Raw genomic sequence first — 24,417 nt, forward strand, 5'->3', positions numbered from 1 at the left:
ACTTGCCTCTATTTTCCTTGTCTGACAGTGAAAGATGCACACTTTTGCTTCACCTCAAACAAAAAAATTGAGGAACTGCAGTATTACAAGATGTATATCTCAACACACAAGTGGACATCAAAGCACTTGCCACACATTGTTTTTAAGAATATTCTGATTGTAGCATTCTGTATCATAAAGCAGAAATGTGCATTACCATAATCACTGGTTTGAGATTGCTAATTGCATAACAGTCAGCATTTCAAATCAATTATACAATTTAAAAAAAAAAAAAAGTTAGTCAAAAGAGGTAGCAAATGTTATTTCTAAAATAAGGTGAATTTTAAGAGAAAGGTTACCTAAAAACATCATAAAATTTATAGGTAATACTTCTGAGACCAGTGCAGAGAGTACAAATGTTTCACATTTGCATTACGTAGTAATACAGGTAACAACTCACTGTTTTTCGGGATAATGTAAAAATAGCACAGCAATGAGACAACTCAAAATATTTGTAAATTACAAGTATTTCTCTTTATACAGGGCTATTGTAAGATTTTGCAACATTACAATGAATTTTTTTTTATCTGTGTTTTATTTAATGCTATACTAACATGCCTACTAGTCAAACAGCTTTATTCCTCATGTTACGGGTTTTGAAATTGCAACCATACTCAAGCCATGGCAATATAACAGCAGTGAATGTTGCTGTAACACCCCCAGATTTGCCTGCTATACTATTTTACATTTTTCCTCATATGGTGGCCAAAGAAAATTAGTGCAAAATTTTCACACTGACGTAAGATTTTATAACTGTATGCGGCACCATGCATTCCCAATAGCCTCCAGAGTTTCTATTCTGTCACACAGAACAAGATTCAAACTTCTTTGAACTACTACAAATATTTACTAGTTTGGGCAAAAGACTTACTTGTGTGTGCTCACTGTAATCATAGTAAAGGAAAAAGTAAAGAACCATTTTTCTTATTTTTATTGAAAAGTCTGTAGCAAGTACAAAGATGTTCCCTAAATTCTGGAGCACAGTGCAGCAACAACTGTGCAAAGCCACTTAAAATTATTTGCACAGATCAACACAGAAGCATCTTCCATATTAATATCTCCATTGAATTTTGAAACAACCAGCAGACCTCTTCTTTGTAGTCTGTGGCAGTTATTTACAACTCTAATATCTAAATATCTAAAATGCTAAATTCAATTAGCTGTGCGCCCCCATCCCTTTTTTAAAAAAAAAATCATTAATTTTTACAAATGTCCACAACATTCACAAGATAAGCAAACCAAGGCAGCCCCACACTGAGCCTGCTTTGGGACAAGGAGACATTGCCGACTGAAGCACCATGTCATTTTGCTTAAAATGCTGGCATTCAGACGTGTCTTCCAGAAATTTACCTATTTGTGCCTGTGCAGGTGTGCACACGGAGTTTCAAACATCCCTTTTATTCCGGCCTTGGGTCAACAGGATATTAAAAACCACAATCCACGTAGCAACTTTTACATTCTCCTGACACCACGACATATTTCAATGATGTTTATTTAGGAAGAGATTTTATATCAGAGATTGCCAAGTGGCAGAAAAACGACCAGCACAGATATCAGCTCAAAATACTAGGACAGTAACTGAAAGCTGTTCAACAACTACAGTTAGTGAAGTTCATCTTTTTTTCTCCCACCTACTGCAAGATAAGCTATAGAGACCCAGGATGTGTGCATGTACATCACCTACTGCATCAGGTCACCTTGCAATAACCAGAAAATCTGAGAGTCAAATCTTAACTGCTGATTTATGATAGCGCTAGAATGGTCTTTTCTATAGCACCCCATGGTGCAAGAGCTTAAGAAGGTTACTTACTTTCACAAAAGTGGTAGACATTTTAGTCACTTCCTACATTAAACATGTTATCTCTGCATGCTTAACTGAATAAAACCCCAGCTGAAACACTGAGCCTCCACTTAAAAAATAAAAATCATGTTACTGTAACTCAGGAATTCCTAATTTTAGTTTTCCCTAGGTACCACCATCATAGAAAGAATAGTAATGTACAATACTAATGGAAGTGGCAGGTGTAGGAGTGACATTTAACTGTCTAAACAACCTCTTCCTTCAACAGGAAAGAGGTAGATAACTAGATTTTCTGTATACTATGCTGACATTCATGCCACTGGTTTGAAACTACATTTTAGTATCCATTTATTTAGGAATAGCAGCTGTATTCAGGCACCCTGGAAACTCTCTGCTAAATGAAAATACCTGAAATCCTCTTCCCTGAAATGCAAGACATCCCCTGTCTTCTCACAAAACTGAAAAAATCCCCGTAAGATCAAGTAAAAGAATCTACCATTTGGAAAATGAGCAAGACTGAACAGGACAAACTCCAGGAGTGAGAGCACAGAAAATGTTTGCAGAAGTCATACACCAACAGGCAAGGAGAGGTACACCTAGCATTTAGACTGCTACAGTTAGTAACAGAAACCAACAGTGTTTTCATTTTAGTTTGCTTTTTATTCTGCTCCTACAGCTGTAAGCAGCTTCACTTTTAATAGAATTGGTACAAATCTTCTCTTTTACCTTAAAAAAAAAAAAAAAATCTCCAGTGGACCACCATTTGCAGATGCCAAGTTACTTAAAAAATTAAAACACACTTTACAAAGGCTCCAAAATCCATAATTTCATGCATTTTACTTTTCCTCGTGGTTCCTTAAAAGCAAGGACAACAGAGAAAAGATAATTCTACATTATTTATGGATACTTCAAACAAAATCCCTGTATAGTCAGCTTCTTATTCAAAAGCTAAAAAACCTAGCTAAAAATCCACTAGTGCTGTGGCTCAAAACTGAAAAGGCAAGCACGCCAGGGAGACACATCCAAGTCTGACATCTGGCTCTTTCGTGATCAATCCAGAATAGTAAGGAGCTACTGCCTGCCAAGTATTTGGAAGATATATTTTTCCTAGCCTGTTATCAACATTAAGATTTAGAGGTCAAGCTGTACCTTGATCACTGAAACAGCAGAGGCAGAGTGTGTCCAATGCAAGTTTTGAAGAGCCTTTAGCTGCTTACATGTAAGAAAAAAATACACATCAAAAGCACAAAAATTGTAGTTGAGTTAAAGTGAGAACAGGACTGATGGTTCAGCAAGCCCACGATACAGCTAACTAAGAAATAATTCCCACAATTCAGTTTAGATTTCCAAAATCTCAAATTATTTTTATTTTCAACCACAACCAAATACATTCAGTTTTCAGGTAGAATGTCCTTCATCACCCCATTTTCAAGCCACTGATCCCACTACTGCCAATATTAAATTTATGGTCCAATTTGCAGTCATATTCTCTTTATCAGGTATTACCATGCCCTTTCAAATCATCCTACGTCAGACCTTCCTGACACTCATGCAACTCCTACAGCATTCAGTAGGTTGGCAGGCACACAGCAGCAAAGGCATTTAGGAAACAATGCTATGTGTGGAGTCCTAAAAGCGCAACCCAGCTCCCACTCTCCTGGCTCTGCAGGAATAACAGCAGCACAAAACAGTAAAAGCCTATTTTTAACTATAAAGCAAGCCAACATGACTAAACATACAAAGAGAGCAGACCTACAAAATAGCATGACATCATTTTTATGAAATCATTCTTCAGAGAAGGGGAAAAAAAAAGCTTTAATCCTTTTTTCTTCCTTGCAAAGTCACAGTTTGGAGTCAAGCTATAAACTAATCAATCCTACCCAGTCAGTGTGTCCAAATGACCCAGTGCAAAGCACCTACGCTCTTAAGCAAGCATGCTGACAGGCTGCAGTCAGAAAAAATTAGGCCATATTTATAGGCTGAGTAAAAGAAATCACAGGTTGAGAAATGCGACCACTGTGTTATTGTCTGGGTTTACAGTGTGGCTCCTGGCTGTCCGTATAACTCTGAAGATCAGGTAACTGCACCTACTAGGAGGATGCATTACTGCCACCAAACATTGGCATTTGTCACCAGCCAGCCCTGGGACAGCTGAAATAAGTTATCTATAGGTAGAAAGTTACAAGTGCTACATGCAGATACTTTTTATAATTGCTGTAGCATTTGTTAGCTTATTAACAGATACTAAACGTAGCTATAATGTAATACTTCACACTACTTTGCACCCTAACTCACAAGCCTGCTTTTCCTCTGTTTTGAAAAGCAATTGGCTCTTGATCCAAGTCAAGAAACTAGGACTGAAAGAGAAGGCTGGTGTTAAACCAGTTTTCATATTCCCAGTCCAAAGAAGCATCATCTCCATTACAAGCTGCAAATGCCATGGAAGTATGCATATATCCGAGCTGAGTCGCAACCATCTTCATATTCAAGGCAAAAATCTTCACATATTGCCAAATGGTTCAGAGATTTCTGTTGGCATTTACAGTAGTCTATCTTCACTGGAACTCAGAAGATAAGTAAGTAAAAATCAGAAAGCCCTTCTGAATTAAAGGAGAGGCACTCACACTCCCACCCGCTACCCAGCAAAGGGACCACAAAGCACAGGAACTACTGGAATTTGTAGCAGATAAATTATTTGATGGCTTTTTAAGGCACTCTAGACAGACTTTGATAGGAATGGTGTATTACAGGAGACATCAACTTGACTGACAATAACACAGGACTCAGGAAAGGCTAAAAAACTAGCCAGTCCAAGCTGTAATATTTTCCCCATTTAGGAAAATAATCTTTCACTTTTCATGAAAAGAGAACTAAACGTGCTGGGATTTTGTGCTCCAACATTTGCAATGGAGACCATGGATCTCAAAGACTGATGCCCTTACTTTTAGGTTTTTTGACCAGTTCAAAGTTTAGGCCAAGTAGAGAATGCCAGGTTAGCTAAATACTGTGAACTTGGTTCATGGTAGCAATCTTCACATCTGCACTGGGAACAACCCAAAAAGACAGATGAAGCCTTTTGGCCAAAGGCTGGACCCACATTTCTGTGTGTTACCATATACTGCTAGTCTAATAACCAAGTCCAGCATCACAAGTGTAAACTACAATAAACGCCTACACAAAATTTCATCCTATCCTGTAATTATTTCACCAAATGCAACTGTTTGCAATCCTTCATCTTTTCCAAGCAAAACCAAAAAGTAAAAAAATTTAAAATATTAAAAAAACCAGGTGGTAACTCATATCCACCCCGTATCTCACATATATTAGGCACTAGGTAGCAGCACTGTTTGGGTCAGGTACTATGTTAACATTGGGCTATTTACCTTTAACATCACCCACATAGAATTATTGCAATTTGTTGTCCTTCATCTGCCCTTCTAGTATCCCCACACAAACATGGGTTTAGGAAGGAATGGGAAACATTCCTATAAATTCCAGCTCCTGGGCACAGGATCAGCTTTCACAAGCAACCCACCGAGCGGAGACCACTTCAGTACAGTTTATTCTTCCTGTGGTTCTCAGCTGAATCACCACCATCTCAAAATGAACAGCAAAAAATACTACTGGCAATCTGACAAAACTGGAAGAGCCACCAACCACCCAGTACCCGGATACTGTATGAGTGCCAGTTACATTTCAGTAACAAATTGATGCATTGAGTACCCAGAGGTTAGAATCCAAAAAACCCTGTAGACCTGCAGGAGTCATCCCATGCTTCCTCTTGCACTACAGCTACCAAACTCTTTTAAATACAGTATTGAAAACTAAGTGTGATAGGTACAAGGTTATTTGGTCAAGGGTAAATCTCATTAATATTTCATTTTTCTCAAATTCTTAACATTAACTGTACTTATCATGCAGGGTCTTCACAGTCAGTAGTACTTCTCATGTTATTGTCAACATAGAACACTGGAAACACTGCTTCAGTACTGCCTTCACCTGCACAAACTGCTGAAATTTCCTATCAAGATTGGTGATGGTTTTTTTTTCCTAGTAGTATTACTTCTATTAATTTTTAAACTTAGAGAACACTATCAAGAACACATCAACAATAATAAGTGAAAATAATTAATAGTCTGGTTATCTATCTGCTGTTGCAACTAAGGTAACAAAAATGAAAATCAGACTTTAATACAATAATCCTGAGGTCCATAAAATCTTGTATTTCTTTCAGTCAGACAAAAATCACACCACTGTGTATTCATGAAAGGGTTAGCAAAATTAGTTCAGCTTTTCAAACATCAAGGATGCTGTTAAGGACTAATTTGTAGCAATCTAAAGCCTAGAATACACCAAGGAACAAAAAAATATCTAAAATATTTGAAGAAAAACTTTAAATGAGGTTTTTTTAAAAAAAAAAAATTACACTTAAGAGTTTCCAGCACTGACACCATTCATTATCCCAGACAGCTGATGAGCTGAACACAGTTTAAATATTTATGCAATTCTGCTTTAGAAATCAGAAATCATGGTTCCTAATACTCGTATTGTTTTATCATATGCAGTTATCACTTGATATTTCATTGATTTTGCAGACAACCTGTAAAGTTATCAAGTATGAGCACTATTTTGCAGATGAACTTCAGGTCATCTCAGCAGCAGATACAGCACATGAGACACTTTCCCTCACTTTTACATCCTAGAGTATTAGCAGCAGCAACGGCAAAAACAACCAACACAACTGACAGCAGTTTCTAATCCTCTTATAAACTACATATTTCTTTGCATACCACTATCTGAGATTCCCTGCCTTTTATAATTAAAAATGAGATTTCAAAAAATCTAATTTACTTTGTCTTGCTGGAATATTTTTACAGGTCCATTTGCTAAACTGTTAAGTTTACATCACTTGGAAATCGCTTAAGCACCACTGTTTAAAACTCTTGAGCCAGTATTCTGCAAGGGAGTCCAAATATTTTGCAGGTGGAAGAATCAACTTGAGATACTGAGGCACAGAATTTCCTCAGATGACTCTGCTTGCTTTAGTTACAGTGGACTTCATGCTACTCTATGTGCATATTGTTAATTCCCTGATATTTTTAACCTATGCTACTTTGCACAACACAGTCTATTATCTTCTGCTTTTTAGAGCTTCTGTTATTCCTGTGTCTTTATTAAACTTGTAGAAACAAGAGCAAATCAACAGTACCTTAAAGGATTTAGGATTTTTGTTTCTTTTGACGTTTGCCTTTTTGGTTGCTTGGGATAGGTGTTTCTGTAATGGTTGGGTATCAGCAGCTCAATTTCAGCTGGATTTTCAACATGCCTGAAGATCAGGCAGAGTGCCTACAACTCAGTAATGATAAATAGTGTCAGTCTGTTGGCCTCAAAATAGCATTTTGGAAGCAGCTGACTTTCCTTTTCAGATTCACATCTGTACTCTGACTATGAACGACCCATTTCAGTGTGCACCATCATAAATATCACTTTGCAAGCACTCCAACACCACCACTAGGTCTGGCCACTTTGGACCATAAACCAGAACCTGTAATACTGATCATGCTAGTTTCCCAATTCTAATCATGAGGCCTGAACTTTTCCTACTTTATAAACTTGCTACACAAATTCCCTACTGTGAGATCTTCTATGGCAGCTGTCCATGTTACCTGAAAAAAATTTCAGCTACTTCTTAAGAAGGTAGAGAAAGCAGTTCTGTGCACACACACACACTACACATACAGATGGTGGCTTTTATGGTGTGGGGGGTTTTTGTTTGTTTTTCTCTTAAATATGTTGTGCAATCCCCAGGCCTTGAAACAGTAACAGAAAGATGGCAGGACATCTCCTACGTGCCAAGGATGCTTTCACTGCCATCTCTACAGGTCACTAATGCATTCACTGTCATTCCTATGAAATGACCCAAATTTTGCAATTTATAAGCTTTTGAGAAAATCTGCAGTTAAATGTTGTCCTGGAGAACAGGATTTTATCCAGGCTTTACCACAGATACCTGGTAGGATGCCAGGCAAGTCACTTAAAATCAACCTTTAAGATGATCATTAGTCTGTGGGTGCCTGCACTGGGCCAGTACACAGAAAACTGAAGTAACAAAATCCACAACACTTTGAACAATTCCTTAGGCCTAGCTATGCTGAGGAATAAACATCTTAAGTTCTCAAAATTCTGCCCTTACTTTTTGCCAAAGATTAGCTTTGGCATTGCTACATGAAAGCTTAAGATAATGCCACACACACACACACTTTAATGAATTGCATGAACACTGTAGTTACAAACACTTTAAAAAGATACAGAAGAAACAAAAATAATTAATGCTTTCATCTTCCGAGTAGGACTTGAATAGCACACCATAAACATAACCTGGCCTTCTGTGCAATTAAGTTAGTCCAAAATATCAAACAACTGTTCATTAAACCTGCACTATCCATCTTGAGATCAATCTTGTGGAATATAGGTGGACATGTAATTAAAGACTGTATCATAATGCATCTATGAAGAGGTGAAACACTATTCCTAATCACATGAAAAATCCACAACTCCTTTATTGGTCTTCAGGGAGGATTTTTTTTTCAAAATATACAAATCAAAAGGAAAGGAATAATCAGAAGGGGCCAAACCATAAATCCGGTTTCAGTAAGTGATAAAAATAAAGGTGCTTAACAACAACAGAAAAAAAAATCTGTCAAGTCCCAGTGCAATGCAGTTCATTAACATGAACAAAATCACAACCATCAGCAACTACAGTAGCTAATAGGTTACTACCTAGCTGGAGTTCTTTTTCATGCATTTTTTTTTTTCCCAGAAAGAGGTATAAATACATGTGTATATATATATAAAAACATATAGGAGCTTACCAAGCATAGCCACCTGATCACATCACACCTCTCTTCCCCATATCTTATTAGTGCTGCATGATGCTCACTCAAAGGTCAAATAACTGTCCCAGATTACATTTATTGAGTTATAAGACAATATTGATGATCTCTTCCAGTAACAGAAAATCATGCTTATTCTGTGTAGTGCTAGGTTTCTTAGGAAAGCATACCAACCAACACTCTTGCTACACATCAAACTAAAATAACCATATTTGAACAATTACCACTCAAGACATTTCCTTAAAATACCACCCATTTCCTTCTCATTCCTGGGAGTGAGGGGGCCCATAGCACAGAGCCACAAATCTTTGTGTATTAAAATATGGTAAAAACAAGGCAAATATTTGACCTATTGCTTTCAATATTTTTCAGTAAATCAAGACAGGCCAAGCACATCAATGACTGCAGCACCTACGTGATCACTCAAGGACAGTCACTGTGCTGGCAGTGAAACGTATCCTTTATTAGAAGATTTTATTTCAATAATACCTGAAGTAAAAATGTAACTTACACTTTCTTAAAGGTTGTGCGTAAGTCATTTGAATGTACTCTGCAACTCATTATTATACAGGCATGAAAGAACTATGCATCTCAAGTCACATTTTTAAAAGCCATTATACCTGTCAGTAATTTTTTCAGTTGTTTTTTAAAAATTACCTTGAGTAAAGTCCCTACAAACCACACATACAAGGAAAAAGGAGAAATGAGATAGATAGATAACATTTTAGAAGGCCCGAGCCTACCGTGGGAACCTTCATGCACTCGACCTTCATGTGATTTTTTTCCCATAGCACAGGTACAAGATGTGATGTGTGAAGCTTCTCAAGAGATTGTTGTTTCAACATCCACAAAGCAGCATTTTTTGAAACATCACTCATCATTTTTGAAACATCAGTGTCCTGACATTTGAGATTAGGAAAATTATCATGAAAGCACTACAAAGGTAGCTGAGAGGACTATTAAAACGAGCAAGGACACAGCCAGACAGAATGAATGTACCAAAATAAATGAAATCTGGTGAAGTACGTGAAATACAAGAACTAAGCAGAACTACTCTGGCAACAATCCAGCTTTCAGTTCTCTGCCATCTTTCATCCAAAGCATACTTTTACTCCTTGTTTGGCAGATGACAACAGCTGTGCCTCAAGGAACATCACCCACAGATCAACACCACCTTCAGACAGGTATCTGTAGCACTGCTTCAAACTCTTCCAATTTACTAAATGAGGCATGTAGGACCAGTACACTCGATTGATGCTGCTCATTTTATTTCTTATATTAAATAATCTAGGAAATGCAACAGAATTTTTCACTTTTCCTCTGTTTTCACCATAATGATCACCAAACAGTTGATTTAAATCATGTTGCTCACTCCCTAAATAAACTAGTGTGAAATTAAGATTTAACAGTATCACTAAAATTCATTCACAGAATTTTGTGAAACCTTGCACACGAGATTTTTGCACTCAAATCCAGATTGTCCCAGCAAATCAAGCTGTGAGCCTCTCGGAGGGGATGTGACAGAAGTAATTAAGGCTCTCCCCTTGAAATAAGATCAAGGCAGATATCAATAAAAAATTCAGGATTCTGGGAACATATTAACATAAAAATGACTCATCACCAAAAATTATTAATTCAATAAGTTTTCCTTTTAGGCAAAGCAAGTCTGTAAACCTTGAAACTCCAAGCTTGCCTTCCCTCTCTACCAAGAATTCACATCTTTCAGTCCGATTTTCCATGCAAAATAACCTCTACCTGGAAAGCAAGCATGGAAAGTTTCATTGCCAAAGTGGTGTTTTTCGCTGAGCTACATCATGTCTTAACAGTTGCATTTTAAACTTCTATATAAACTCTAAACTAAATATTTTGTTCATGCAAAATCTGTAATTGCGTGGCAGCCCCATGGAAAATATGATTTCTTTCTCCTACATGTATGCGGACATTTCTTAAGGTAAACTAATTTTCTTGTAAAGCAATACCTTGACCCTTTCCCTTCTACTATTCCTACATTTTGGCCCAGAGAGTGAAATTTATCTCTGTGATTTAATTAACTCTAATACAAATACAATGTGACAGAGCTTGTAATGTAAAGTCTCTAAAATGCCAGGTTAATTTTTTTCTTTATCAATCAGCAAATACTTTATATCGGTTAGACTTGCTGTGTTACCAGAAGTAATCTAGAACTTTTCATCAAGATTCTTTGCAGAGCAGAAAGAGCAGGAGAAACCAACACATATACAGCTTTCTCATTCTATTCCTATTTGCAAATTGAAGGTATCCTATTCTACTTCAGTTTCTTCAGTACTTGACTGTCAGGAGGAAAGGAGAATTTTTTAAAAAAGGTTAAGTTCTAAATATTTCATCAACACCAAATGATTTGGTAACATGAACTCCTTTATACTTAGAATGTCATTTAGAAGAAGGGAAAGGAACAAAACAGTCTATAACAAGAAACTGGTATGCCTGCTACATGCCTAAGAAAAATTCACTAGGCACATTCTGAAATGTTTCTAGACTAGTTTCTGTATTTCTGCACAATCAAAATTGAATTTTTGAAGAAAATGTTCTTCCTTTAAAAAGTTCCTGCTACCACATCTTCCCAGTATTTACCATTTTTAGCTGTATATGCTGAACATACTGAACACATTCCCATACACATTCTAACACATAGTATGCACGGACGATATACATAAAAAATATCTTTTCAAGAAACAAATTGTAAGATTGACATTATATTGAACCATATAAAATCTAGCATGATTTAACTGTGTTAACTATACTTCTAGAATCTATACTTCTAGAATCTTTTTATCACGCAAAACCTCAATTTCTAATTCCTGACACCTGAGGCCTTGTTAAATAATGTTTGCTCGTCTGCTTATGAATGCATTTTTCCCAAACAATAAACACAGGCAGCCTATGGGATTAAAGCATGACAAAAGGTGTAGCTGACTCATGGGATCAATTAGAAAGCATCAGTACTTAACGCCTTTTGTTCATTCCATGTTTTACTAACAGTTTCTGCATTTTCAGCATAAGCATATCACAGATGTTAAATGCCATGCTACAAAGCAACAGCACACTAGTACCACACAGTAGACTGAATAAATCTACTCTTATCACCACCTACAATTATATCACTTCTCCTACAGCTTGAATATTTCCTTAAAGTTTTAAAATGCACAAAGATTCTAACTGTATGCTCATAGCTTCTTGCCCAATGAAAGCATGTCAGCATTTTTCCAGGAAATAAAACATTCAGAAAGAGCCTACTGAGTTGCCTTTTCTAAGCTAAAAACAGTCTTAAATAGAGCCACTGACTCTAATGCCACTTCAGGTACAGCTTTCCCTTGAAACCCGCTATTAAATTCACAAGCAGGAACGCCCGTGCGCAGGACGACAAGCAGTTTCAATCTCATGCAGTTTGCCCGTGACAGGTTATTGATAGAACAAGCAGAATTTGCAATACTTACTGAGTGTTTCTCCTGCTGGCCCATAACTCCATGGTTAGCTGGGATTGCAAGTGGTTTCATAATGAAGAAACATAAGCTGAACTGAATTTACACATCATGTACCAATTTCTTATGGATGGCAAGTCACCCTCTACAGCATTAAATTAAAAAGAGGGACGGGGGGGAACCAAGCTGGAGCTAAAAGTGTCACTACTGGTAAGCTCAAAACCCCCCTTGCACTTGTAGTGCAGAGCAGCAATCCAAACGACAGCGTTAGTCTCCATTTTTGCAACACTGGAAGTCTAAGCATGTCAGGACGTACAGAGCCTGATGAAACCCTACGTATCCAGCGTTCATGCAAGGGAACAAAACCATTCCCTGAGCCTGAGGAATGGGAAGAAAAGAAAAAGGAGGAAAAAAGCTAAAATGGCTGACTGCACAGAGACTCCCTCAGAAAGGCTTAATAGAGTATTATATTAGTCAGGGTGCAGGAACCAGCCTCCAGCATTCAGCCCAGCATTGTTAATACTCCTGTTTCATTTGCAATCACACACACTCGCATACGCAGCCTCCCCCCTCCACCACTACCCTCCACTCCCCCAAAATCAGGGCAGAGCACGGGAATAGGGACCTCCTCCCCTGGCTGCTAATGATGCTGACAGAGTAGTGACCAGTGATCTCTGTTCCACTCAGCTAACCAAGTTTGCACAATTAATCTTAGCAGCATGACATTGATGGACATTTAATTTTATGATGCCTGTTCTTCGCAATCAAGACAAGCATGTCTAGTGCCCGAAGAGTCAGCAACAAAAACACAACACAGTTCCACACACACGCACACACAAGCCCAGAGAATCATGAGTCTGAATGCAATACGCCAATATAATTACGTTATTGTGCTTACTTTGGAAGACCATGGCTGCAGGCAGTTGGCATAGCAACGCACAAGGAAAGCCATTTCCTGGGTAGAAAGAATGCTTCCTTTTCTAAATAAAAAATTCCTCTTAGGATACAAACGGCATTGCTGCTTCCTGCAGAAAGCAAAGACACTGTAGTCTGTCTCTTAACCTGCACACAGGCACACACTCAATGCAGTTCGAGTGATGTAAGTGGATTTCTCTCTCTCTCTCTCTCTCCCTCTCCTCTCCCTCCCTCTCCCTTTATCCACCGAAATATTCAAGTCAAATGGAAGACACATTCCTCGAGGCTCGCCCCCTCCGATACTTAACCATTTCACTCATTAAGGTAGAGATGGACAATGCAGATAAAGCAGCATGCTCTTGCCTGTATCTGGTATCAGCCTCTGGAGATCCAGGCAGCCCCAGAGGGGAGGGATCCGTTCCCTGCTGGCTCCCAAGAGTATCACTGAAGTCAGGGTAGGAATAAGGACCCACGTTTACCTCGCCAGATCCTGAACCGAACACTTTCAACGAAGGTGAGGATAAAGCAGAGGGGTTGACATCACCTCCCCTTTTCCCGCACCCAAAAGACTGCTGATGCAGAGCTGTAAACATTGTTATCAAGTATTTATAAAGAGTGCACTTGATGAGCTCTCCCAGATTTTCAGCAGCTTTGCCACTACGCAGGCCACATATGCCCAAGGGCTATGGCAGGTAAATGTCCAGAAACCCTCAGCACATCATTTAATGCCTGTCTGAATATACCTTTGGCTTCTTATTACACACCGAATACACAAATTCCACTAAAAACTAAAGAAGATGCGAGATCTGGAAGAGATTGACATACATATGGCTTTTATAATTCTCCTCTCTGACTGTAATTATATCTGAAACTCAGAAATTTCCCCAGTCACTCCCATTTACACTACACCACTTCTGTTACACTAGCATCATACTGCAGAGGAGCTGAAACGCACCGGGGAACGTACTCAAGCAGCAAACTAATTGTCAGCCCTATATGACGTACGTCTTAAGTGCCACGAATTCACGCCGCTTGAAACAGGAGACACCAAGCCAGGGCAAACAGGAACATGCCACTCTTCCATTAGGTTTCAACTTCAGCACAGTTCTCTATAACACGTTTACAATACATTCTTTAAAATAAGAGACCGTCTGTTCATAAAGTAACTTCAAAGTGTCTTTTTTCCCACCCCCCACAAGAACAATTATAATAAAAAAAAGACCAACAGTTGTTACACAGGCATAAACACACAGGAAATAAATGAATACTACGTCATACAAACTGCAGCTGCCTTCCCCCAGAATAACATGTCCACTGATAATGAGTTCAGTTCGTTACACAGTGATTTCTTTCGGCACTGACAATGACTGCTAGTAAATGAGGCTATAAAAATTAGTGGAAATGAATTCTAGTAAAGCAAGAAAAGATCCTGAAATATCTGGTCTATTTTTTGCATAGTTATTCTAAGGGCACAGTTTCATACACAGCACACTTTAAATTTAATATTTTTACATTTATGAGAGTTTAATGGCACTTGTGCCCTTGGTCTTCTAGACCATGCTAAAAGGTAAGTTATTCTTTAAATGATTGAATTAAAAAATGGGTTTAGAGTTTTTAAAAGTCTTTGCAATGTGCCAGTGGAACAAACAGATGATTTTAAAATGTTTGAAAATTATGCTTAAGCCTTGTAAAACAGTCTTATGATGAGTGCAATCAATTTTCTGATTAAGTGCTGACCAGAGAGCAGAAGTTACTCATTCTAGGAAGCTTAAACAAACCCTCACTAGCTAGTACAAAATTTAAAAAATATTACTTGTTGACAAAGCAATTTAAATCCTCTTGAGTTTGATTCGGTGGCCTTGTGGTTAACACCACAAGCAGAATTTGAGTGTGGTGTTTTACACTCATGTCAGGAAAAAAATCCAGCGTAGGAAGGGAGCACACCACTTTCTGAACTCCATTACATACGTAACTATCAACACTCATCTTACTCTGCATTTGTTGCTATTTCCAACCAAAATCTAACATAAGTTTCTGTGGCACAAGCCTTGAAGAGTAATACGAAAACATCAATAAAACCATTAAAACAGTAATGAAAGTCAAAAATTCCAGACGATGATGCCATGAAACACTTCCTTAATACTTACGCTGGTGACTACTATACACTTCTACTTGCCTGTTAGAAAATTAGCTTAGCACTTCACACATGAATCCAAAAGTTAAATCAACATAACAAAGTCTAATTGACATTCACATGCATCAGACTGACAAAAACTTGGTGATTTTCTTCATAGAAAAAAAGCCTCTTTATATTCAAAATGGAAAAGTGATATTTATGTAATTAGGCGAAGAAAGCACCACTTACAGGCAATTTCTGAGTCAAACCAATTTAAAGAAATAAATGGTTGATTCCATTTCCCTACTCCTCCCTCCGCAACTGCCACCACTTCCCAGGTACAGTGATGCGGAAAAATCACATCACTGCCCATTACCAGTTCAGAAAATAATTACATATAGATTATATTTTATATATATTAAAAAAAAAATAAAGCAGAAGTTCAGTGAGACGTTTTATCTTTTAGTGAAGAACGAATAGAATTTAGATCAGTGTAAGACACCGGAACAATATGTCCTGGAAAGTTTCTGTCACCAACAAGTATGAAAAGTTTATACAAAACCTAATTGCAACTTTGTGTTCACTTTTATTTCAAAATCCATGTAAGAACTCCTTGCTTAAAGTTTGAAAAAAGCAAGACATTTTCACAAATGCTTTTAGGTGATTAAAGTGAGATGTTAATAAACCTGATGTGCAGTAATTGGACATGATGAGCTATTTCCAGATGCTTTCAAAATACTGCATTTATAAGAAAGCTGGCATCTCTTTATGAGTCACAGAAAAGAATGTTTAAAAAATCCCTTTCAAAAGTAACTACAAATGTTAGGACATCTTTGGACTACCCTCAGGATTCATACACAGTAGTTCTGAATTCAAAGTAAAAATTGGTAGAGATCCCAGCAGCATGTACCATTTGTAATGTCTCTCAACTATTTCACATTCTAGAATGTAATCTCACATGGGTATTATTCTGCTAAACAGTGTCAACAATGCTGCTTACAGTATTAAACCTTTCTAGGTTAATGACAAATGCTGCAACAATAGATTACCTCAAATCTTCGATTTTGAGCAGTCACCTTAACTCACAGTTATTTACAGGAGTACTTAAAATTTTATAAAGATTACGTACACAGAAACCATTCTTTTCCTGAAGCACCTAAAAAAAAAAAAGTTATCAGCACATTTTCCCCTTCCCTGTAAACACAATGTAAAGTATCATTTCCTTCATGTTCAAAAATGTAGGCAAAAGGCAACAGAACACTGTAAGGTCACCAAATTTACTGCCACTTCATGACTACCGTCGCTAGAAAATGGGGGAGGGAAGTCAAAGAAATAGAAACAAAGACCAAGGAATAAGGCAAAAAAGCCACAATCGCCTTGTGTGTCCCAAAAACATTCACAGCAAAGGGACTATTACACAGATACTACACAGTTGTGTAGGTGGAATATAGACAGCTACATTGAAAAGTGCAAGAAAGGAGTGCATAATTTTAAGGAAATTAAGGCAAACGTATCTTGCCTTCCCCTCTGCCCTCCTCATTTGGAAAGAAATGTAGATTTAAAACTGAATTTTAAGATAAAGGCTATTCGACACACTACCATCAAGCTCCCAGGAGCGTGCTTCTGAACTCCATGATGCTGATGCTCTCTCCCCCCCACTAGCCTTAGGAGAGAGATCACCAAATAACAACTTGATGCTCCCATCAGATTTAAAAACATCAACTGAAACCAGCAAAAGCCTGGAACAATAATTCACTCCAAACGCTGCAATGTATTTCTATGCCACATACGATATGAAAGTCTTATTCTAATGTATTTTGGCAAATTTACTGCCAGTAATTTAAATCTCTGGCCATATGACCCACTTTCATGCAAGTGACTTCCTGTTTATCAGCATGACACAGACATGGCGTGGTCCAGGCACACCTGTCCTACTTGCATTTTCTTGAGAACTTGAAACAAAACTCTGTTGAATAAAGGAAAATTATCTAAGGCGAATTCCTATGACTAAAATACCACTTTGGCCAAAACTCATGGATAAAGTAATAGCATTTGAAATACTTATTTTCATTTGTAAAGCTGTGGCATTAACATCACTATAACGATGCTCACCACACCACTGGCAACACCAAAGCAACAGTTACAATGGAGCTACGTGTGCTGTTTTGACAACATGTTTACTAATGTTACAGACCATTTGAACAAATGCCCTTCTGTTGAGCTGCTGCTGCGGATGAATCTATAATCCAGATCTTTAAAATAATGACAAGCCCCGAGCAGTCAGGCTGCTGCCTCAGCTGGGTAGATGTGCCATAGTCTGTCAATCTTCCCTTTGATGGCAGACTCATTTGTCACCTTCTGTGCACAGCTCTGTTTTCAGTACAGCAAACTTTCTCTTTACATGCCATCCATCTTAAAATAGGGGCAAGCTATAGGATTCATTTAAAATACTTGCCATCGAGTTCTCTTGTATATGACGATTATGTGAGGACGGACACGAAGGAAACCTATACCTGATGGATACACACCCCAAATGTGACAAGATGTCCCATTTCCAGAGTATCTAATCTAGCCTACAAAACCAACTTGAGCAAAGACTCACCACAGTAACAGAGCACCCAAACTTTTCTCTAGATTCCGTATTTATTCATGCTTTAAATCTGACAATACTTTTAAAAAGAGAAAAAAAAAAATCAACATATCTTTTGCGTTCCTGCAACACTTAAAAGGTCCAATTAAATTTTACTTGCAAGATCAGTATCCTATTTAGTATGTATGTAAAAAACAAACTTTCTGTGATGTTTAACTGACTTGTTATGTAAAAACATACATTTAAAACTGTGTTTTTTACATAAAGCAAAGGGTTATTACTTACACAAGCCTAATGCACATAACATGGCTTAGAAGTACATATTATCATTATTAAATGTTAAAAATTAGACATTAAAATTTGAGATATTAATTACTTCAATTGGCAGAATGGTCACAGATTAGTTTCCTTAACTATTTCAGTACTTCGGGAGTTGAAAAAATGTAGTCTGACAGGACAGATTAAGTTTTTCCTGATACTCATAAAATTTTCTCACTTTGGTGTAAGGACAAGAATTTAAGATAACGTGTTTATTAAACCCAAGAACATGCTTTCTGCTTTTAAACTGTGAAAAAAGCATGAAAACTAAAAAGCAAACACTCTCTGAGATCAAGTATTATGATATCAGGCATATAGGACTAGCAAGGCCTCTTTACCAGATAAACAATAGCTTGACATCCATACCTACTGGGGACAGTGTTCACTACTGAGATAAAATAGCCTTACTATCTTGAAAGAAAAACATAACAAGAACACAAAACCCCAAATATCATTGTGTCCATACTAATTTCACAGCAAGAAACCAGGGACAAATTCTTCATTCACGTGAAGCACCCCCAAAATTTCATGTTCTTCACTGTATAATAATTCAGGAAAACTCTCTGGAGCCTGGATAACTGCACACCTCTTTCATGTGTATCCTACTGCTGCATTCTTAAAAGGTATGAATAAAACTCAGGGATTTTTCCGAGGTCACTCAGCTACCCAAATTCTAGACCATTATGTTGTTTACCAGCCCCATTGAATCCTGTTACCTGAAATATGCTGACACATTTGAATCACAAGGGTGATTGTTCTGGCATGGAAATGAATGTATCTGAGACCACCCAAGGCAGGGGAACAATTATTTAATGTTTTAGTGTAAAATATTAGTAAATTAACAACAAGCAAAAACCTGGGTTTTGCAGTCTTCTCTAAATGCTAGTTGTTTTGTTCTGTTGGGTTTTGTTGGGTTTTTTATTCATTGGCAGATTCTGGCAGTAGTGGAGGGGGAGTATTTTTGCTTTAAGCAAATACGATACGCTTTCTAACGGTTTTCCTTGAACTTACTTACAAGCTTTAAGGGAGAATCTGAAACTCCTGTCACTATGTTTAAGGTGCAAAAATAGACAGGACTGGCTGAAAACCTCCAGTTTGCTGTTAGGTTTCTGAATTCCCCAAACAATGGTGGAAACTCTGTGCCATTTTTACTTCGTAGGTGATGCTGAGTCCTTTCTGTCCACCTTGTTGAATGTTTGTTTGGACATCTCCTGAGGAGACTAACTACTTCTCTCTGGTATTTTGAGGAAGTTTAACTTTGAAAGGGCCAGTTGCTGTTACAGAGGATTTTCATTCACTTCAATTGCCTGTTGGAAGGAAGTAACTGTTGTTTTTGTCTCCAGCCACAATCTTATCCAGGGAGACTTTCCGAAGAGACTACTCCAGGGGTTCCCAATTAAAATCAACACTAAAAACAGTTTACCAGCATAAGATCATTTTCTTTTTGGAGAGCTCTCTCCTCACGCCCATGCACATCCTCCCTTGTGTAACGCACCATGCACTAACACATCTTGAAAGCTTTGTGCCCTGGCTCTAGCAACTGTACCGAAATAATTTATCCAGACCTTTCACTTTTATCAGTAGCAAACCCCATGCAACTGCAGTTGTCCCTTACTTTTAAAAATAATCATCAAGAAAAATGAACCAAATTGGTTTCAGATAGGAAAAAAGTCAAAATGCAACATCACATCCTTCAAATACAGAGAAATTAATATAAAATGCTAAGAAATGTGCTTTCCCTCTTCTCTTTCCCAGTCAATTAATTCAGGGAGCCAACTACCATTAACTGATGTATGCCCCACTTTGCAAATTTAACACCACATTTTCCTCTTACAATTACAAGAACAAATATAGCTGTGTTAAATAAAATTAGGTAGAAGTGCACCTACCAGATTGAGTCTCCCTAATAATTTGATTCTTCATTTTTTGTATTCCAAGATTACTGTCGGAAAAGCTGTCAGCATGCTTACTATTAAGATGATCTTTTGTGCACCATGGATCATTTGCAGACTTTAAAACCAGTTAGCTGCTGGCCTTTATACTCACCAAATTACAACAGTCAAGAGTAATACAGAAAATATAATTCAGTGAAAAGAAGAAAAGGTAAAATAGTTTGTGTTTTACCACATGCATACACAGAAACATATATACAAATAATGTAAGAGTGAAAGCACATCAACAGTACCCGTAACACCTGTCAGCTGTTCAAGGTGCATGTCAAAATCTTGCTATCTGAAAACTCAAAGATAATTAAGGCTAACCACTCAAAACTAGAGCCCAGCTCCCTATACCTATTACTCATACAACAGAATGCCAACTCTTTGACTCGACCTTACATAAAACAATAGAAGTTTTTTCATTATACAAAAAAAAAAAAAAAGTTTCAATCAGAGATGTGTAAAAACCAGGAATTTAAAAAGGACTCACGGGTGCTTAGCCTCATATCTAAGAATAACTTCATTTCATGTTAACAGGGCAGTGAAGGACAGGGAAAGAATTTACACATAAACCTTGTGGAAAATCCAAGGTAACTACCTTACTTTACTCAGGACTTGTTAGCCCCCCTGAACTGAACTGTCACCTACTGGAACACACAAACATGGACAACAGCATCTACACTGAGCAGGACTAGCCAGGGTGCGGTAATACACACATCTACCCAATGAAGTAAAATGGGTTCACACATTAGAAGATTTTATCTCAGACTTAGTAGTTTTTAAATAAATTATTCCACCTTTTTTCCTAACCAGCACCTTTGGCCAAGACAAATCCTTGCTAAATTATTAAAACTAAGACTACCTGGTAAGTATGATGGACATTGCTGCATCTCCATTAGCAGCTGTGACAGCACTTTGAGAGAAGCCTGGTATCTGCAAATTGGGCTGCCAAGTCTCAACTAAAAGCTTAGAAACAGAATTAGGTTGCATGTGCAAACACAGTTGCAAAAACTGTACCTTCTTCACTTTAAACAAACACAACTTTTAGAGAAGCCAAAGCACATCCCTCTCTTTTAGTCCAAGAACCCACCATCACTAAACTACTATGACAGACACAACCTCAAAGTTCTATCCTGAGACCTTGGTCAACTTCTTTACTCCTTCCTTCAGCACATTTTCGATATCTGACTCTGAAGTGTTTAGTTTTAGAGACTTTTGGCACTTTTTGTTTAAAAGTGTCTTGAAAAAATTCACAAATAGAAATTAAAGCATTACTTCCACACAGCAAGAGTTACAAGTAGCACAAAGCTTCAAACACGTGAAAATCCAAGCTATGTTAAACGAGATATGCACAATGTAGTTCTAATTTACTTTCACAGATTACTGTTTAAGATCATGACCAGACTAGAAGCCAGGAGTTGCAGGTTACCATTCTTGTTTTATTACTAAATTCTTGTATTGCCTTTAATTTCCTCCTTCCTCATCTCAAACTCATTTGATACTCATGCACCAAAACTCGTCACGAAAGGTTCATGTTTAAATGTGTTGGAATAGGTTCCAGTCTTTGGTGGAGCCTTCAGACATGACTATAACATCAATATCTCAAAATATGGAAAAACAGTCTTGCCTTTTTTTTTTCCCCCTTTCACAACTGGTAACTGCAAGACCAGTGAGAAACTGACATATGCCAGTTGCCCAAGAAGAAAGATGTGTTTGCAAATCCAAAACAAAAAGTGAAAGAATAACTCACTTTCTGCACTTAGAAACATAGAATCATTTATGTTGAAAAGGACCTTTAAAATCATCAACTCCAACTGTTAACCTAACACTGCCAAGTCCACCACTAAACCATGCCCTTAAACAGCACATTATGCATCTTTTTAAATACCTCCAGGGACAGTGGCTCAACCACTTGCCTGGGCAGCCTGTTCCAATGCTTAACAAAAAAAAGCCCTTTCAGTGACGAAAAATATTCCTAATCTCCAATCTAAACCTCCCCTGGCACAATCTGAGGCTGTTTCCTCTTGTCCTTGGAGGACACTTGTTATCTGGGAGAAGACACTGACACTCACCTCACGACAACCTCTATTCAGGCGGCTGAAGAGCACGGTGAGGTCTCCCCTCAGCCTCCTTTGCTCAAGACTAAACACCCCAGTTCCCTCAGCTGCCCCTGACAAGACTTGTGCTCCAGACCCCCCACCAGCCTCGCTGCCCGTCCCTGGACACGCTCCAGCACCTCCCTGTCCCTCTTGCAGCGAGGGGCCCAAACCTGAACTCGGTACCTGAGGTGCGGCCTCACCAGTGCTGAGCGCAGGGGGACGGTCACTGCCCTTGCCCCGCTGGCCACACCGTTTCAGACACCAGCCAGGACGCTGCCGGCCTTCCTGGAACTCAGAATATTCTGTCTTTCCCCTACCTCCATTCTATACACACTTCCTTAGTTGCTCAGGATATTTAAACTACTACTTCTATTAATTTTTTAAAGCCTTGAAATTCAGTCATCAAAATGGTAATTTTAAATTATTCAAATCAAATACAAAAGCACTACTAAAAGTACTCAGAAACAGAATCTTTTGTGGGAAGACTGACACCAAATACTAATCGCATTATCTTCAAGTCACTATGTCAAGCACAGCTCATATAACAGTGGCTCAGATGCTTGGGAAAAAATGAACCGACAGCTTCTTTCCATACTTTAGTGGACAAATGCCCACATTAGAACTATCATTCCTGATGCTCACCTGTATAGAGATGCCAGTGTTAAAAGGAACTGTATTGGTATTCTACAAATAAATGCATAGGCAAATCACATTTCCCTATATGCACTTTATATGCAAACATTGTTTCTAAATAAACATCATCCTCTTATGCTAATGAGGATATCCTATTTAAGAAATATTTAAGAACACGTGTATGTGTCTGGTTGTTCAATCCTCCTCAGCTCCAATCAAGTTTAAGTGGTGGAAATTCAATATTTGTATTTAGTTACATTATACAGCGATCAGTTAAGAAAAGAGTTATGAAAAATTCATTTTTCAGCTGCATGAACAACTTTCTGCTTTGATGACATTTAGTTTTATACCCTACAGCTCAGGAAAGCAATCTTTTACATAATATAAAAGAGCACATCACAAGTCAGTAACAGCAAAAAACTCACAATACTCTGGAAAATCAATGCTATTACTAACCAGAGTTTCACCTATGTGTGGTCATAAAGTATTGGCAACTCTGAAAGCTGTAGACAGGACATAGTGACAATAAAGTATCTAAAAAAAAGAAACTCAGTAATATTACTGACACTTCAGTTGCAGAAAATACTGCATAGCTTCAATGTTTCTCTTTGAATTTCCAAATCCAACCACAATTACAAATCCAGTTATGACACCAATGTGAGCCCTTCCAAAGGGAATAGAAGAACAGTAAATCCCAATGGACATATGAGTTCTACAGCAGGGGTGATGTAATATACAAAAATAGACACCCTCTGACAGAAGCTGCAAGCTGAGTAAATAACACACTGCATGTCATTAATTTTGCATTAGCTTGCCAGTAGACATTACTAAAAGGATGATGAACTAACAATTTTGTTCTGCTTCGGGTGCCACAGAAAATAAAATGATAGCATTGCTCATATATTAGCAATAATACATAACTTTAAATATAATAGTCCCTCACAACACAGCCACGTGGCAAAAAAAAGGTTGTGTTTTGCCACAAAACACAGAACACAGGGACGGGAATTACATATTGTCAATATAACATTACCAGTGGATTTTCCCATCAAGAAACAGCCAACTTCTACACAAAAAATGGTTAACAGGAACTGGCCAAATCATTATTTCATTTTTCAGATAAGATTACCCCACAACTTTTGCAGTGTCTCATTTCAAAATACACCTGCATATATAACAGTCACACGCTTCAGAAATTAGTATTATTGCATGTGTTCAAATATTACATGTACAAACCACATATCTGTTTAGCATTTTGTATTACTTCCTAGTATGATGTACACATCAATCTCACTCCAAGTCATGAGCAGATTATCACTTCCATGGAATAATAAAAACAGTTGCTTTTGAAACTGCATACTGAGTTTTGTAAATGAACAAAATAACTAAATACCCTTCCTGGTAAAAGGATGCTTGCACTTGACAATATTAAGAATTAGCCCCTTTCTTTTAATAAAACAAGCAATACTGTCTATTTTACTTTAAATATAAATACTAGAAATATTGAACAAATTATTTCATACTGAATTTGTTATCACTAGAGACAAATTTGTTTGAGCAAACGCATATTATGTGTGCAAACGTGTGATTAATGCACCCTTAGTTACGATGCTACATC

At 37.7% G+C, this 24,417-nt stretch overlaps 1 protein-coding gene across 12 annotated transcripts in view; it reads right to left on the reverse strand.

Moving 5' to 3' along the window:
- The window catches only part of RAPGEF2 (Rap guanine nucleotide exchange factor 2), a 195,104-nt gene that overhangs the window by 58,583 nt on the left and 112,104 nt on the right, over nucleotides 1-24,417 (reverse strand). For 2 of the 12 annotated variants that reach the window (XM_037377703.1, XM_037377722.1), the window contains exon 1: nucleotides 12,207-12,757. The exons of 7 other annotated variants lie outside the window; for them this stretch is intronic. In XM_037377703.1, the coding sequence (XP_037233600.1) occupies nucleotides 12,207-12,266 (60 nt within the window). In that variant the 5' untranslated portion in view covers nucleotides 12,267-12,757. Of the gene's footprint in view, nucleotides 1-12,206; nucleotides 12,760-13,089; nucleotides 13,203-24,417 lie in introns of those variants that run through there. 3 more of the 12 variants (XM_037377712.1, XM_037377729.1, XM_037377738.1) reach the window with 3 other exon arrangements.

Source organism: Falco rusticolus, chromosome 1 (assembly GCF_015220075.1).
Source record: "Falco rusticolus isolate bFalRus1 chromosome 1, bFalRus1.pri, whole genome shotgun sequence".
NCBI lineage: Eukaryota > Metazoa > Chordata > Aves > Falconiformes > Falconidae > Falco > Falco rusticolus.